Source organism: Clupea harengus, chromosome 7, assembly GCF_900700415.2.
Source record: "Clupea harengus chromosome 7, Ch_v2.0.2, whole genome shotgun sequence".
Taxonomy (NCBI): Eukaryota; Metazoa; Chordata; class Actinopteri; order Clupeiformes; family Clupeidae; genus Clupea; species Clupea harengus.
In genome coordinates, this window is record NC_045158.1 from 26,010,848 (window position 1) to 26,012,741 (window position 1,894).

General features: G+C 47.1%; 1 protein-coding gene across 1 annotated transcript; it reads left to right on the top strand.

The window, feature by feature from the left end:
• Positions 1-743: 743 nt before the first annotated feature.
• LOC105891667 (C5a anaphylatoxin chemotactic receptor 1-like) lies at positions 744-1,694 on the top strand. The gene has a single exon (XM_012817849.3). It carries the CDS (start codon positions 744-746, stop codon positions 1,692-1,694), a length of 951 nt encoding a protein of 316 aa, XP_012673303.2.
• The last annotated feature ends 200 nt before the right edge of the window (positions 1,695-1,894 follow it).

The following is a 1,894-nucleotide window of genomic DNA, read 5'->3' on the forward strand; positions in this document are numbered from 1 at the left end:
GAACCAATCAGGATCCCTGAACACTGTGAACCAATCAGGATCCCTGAACACTGTGAACCTGGAGAAGTTCAATTAAGTCAAATTAATTAAGGAAACTGATTACCTTAAACCATTTATTTGTATACATTTTTATTAAGTATTTGTTGAAGTAACTTAGGGCAATGAAGTCAATTCAATTTAGTTCATTGGACTTATGGAGAATTTTGCAAATGTATCTAGCATTTCTCACAACTTATTGAATGTGTTAGTTGCTATCAGTAGGCATGACACAGATGGACCAAACATGCAATAAGACCTCAACTGCGTGACATCTTTAGATGTGTTAAACAATGCTACTTGATTAATTAGTCAGTTTCATATTGAAATCACAGGGCAGATATATATATTGGTTGTATTGGCCATATTGCAATCTCACAACTACAAGATGAATGTATTGCAAAATCTATGCATCTGAGATAGTAATGGTTCACAGTGACGCCATTATCTGTATCTGTATTCAGATAGAAGACTGGAAATGGCTGTGGCTTATCATTTAAAAATAGGTGACACGCACACTGTGGTAAAATGTGTGCAGACATGAAAGAGTGTTTGGTTGTGGTCGGTTGCTTCTCAGACATCAGCTGCAAGGGTGTGAAGTGTAGAGCAGGAAGTCTGCTAAGGCTTTTTGCCAGTAGCTTCCTTCTCATTACTCATTGCGCACAGCTCGCAGTGATCACATCGTACCAGCAACAGTCATCTCCACCATGCAGCAGCAGCTCAACATCTCCAACATCAGCTCCATTGTGCAGGCCTCGCTTGAGATGCAGGTGACCAGTGCCATGCTGGGTCTCTGCTTTGCCCTTGGGGTGCCAGGGAACCTGGTGGTGGTGGTCGTCCTCAGACGCGGACTGGCGGGAGGAAGCTTCACGCTGTGGCTGATGCTGAACCTCGCCGTGTCAGACCTGCTCACTCTGCTCACTCTGCCTGTGTGGATCACCACTCTGCTTCACGGCTGGACTTTAGGCTCGGTGCCCTGCAAACTTCTCTCCTACCTGGTGTACTGGAGCCTCTACACCAGCGTGCTGTGTGTTACTCTTCTTAGCGTGCAGCGCTACGTCCAGGTGCTCTATCCACAGCGTTGGGCTGAGCTCAAGTCTGTGTGGCGCAGATCTCTGCTGGGACTCGTGTGGGCTCTTGGAGCCATTCTGTCATCTCATGCTCTGGTTCAAAGAGAAGTGAGATTGAAGAGGGATGGGTTTCCCCGCTGCCTGGAACACTACAGGTGGTTTGGGGAGCAGGTGTTCACGCTCCTGATGGAAAGCCTGCTGCTGTTCGTAGTGCCGTTCTCCATCCTGGCTTCCCTGTACGCCGCCCTGCACCGAAAGGTCAAGCAGACCACTCGTTCAGGTCACAGAAGAATGAAGAAGTTGGTGATCAGCATCATTGTGGTGTTCTTCATCTTCTCCATTCCAATACACCTCAACAATATGCTTACCATCGTGGCAGTTTCTTGGGGATCACATGACCTCCTGCAGTTGTCAAAGGTCACTGGGGGTATCAGCGGGGCACTAACCTTCATCAACAGCTGTGTGAACCCATTCCTGTATGCTTTCTCCCATCGGGCATTGCGTCAGTCCAAAGCCAAGACTCTGAATCCTGCACTCAGTCTAAACAGCACATCTGTGCTAGAGGGAACCAGATCCTCCACTCTGTAGATGTTGTTCCTCTAAGGTCCAGCAGGTGATGTTGTCTTAGACGGCCCACCGTCTGATCTGATCTGATCTGGTCTGGTCTCAGAACTCACCAACATTTTCTTCCACATAACAATCTCCAGATGTAAGTCATGTTCATTTGAATCTTTTACAGGAGCCAAATGGGAGTATAATTTAGTAGAGATGAATGGGCACATCGATGC

Excerpts from the sequence above, each read along its gene's own strand:
- LOC105891667 (XM_012817849.3), top strand. The coding sequence starts at position 744 with ATGCAGCAGCAGCTCAACATCTCCAACATCAGCTCCATTGTGCAGGCC.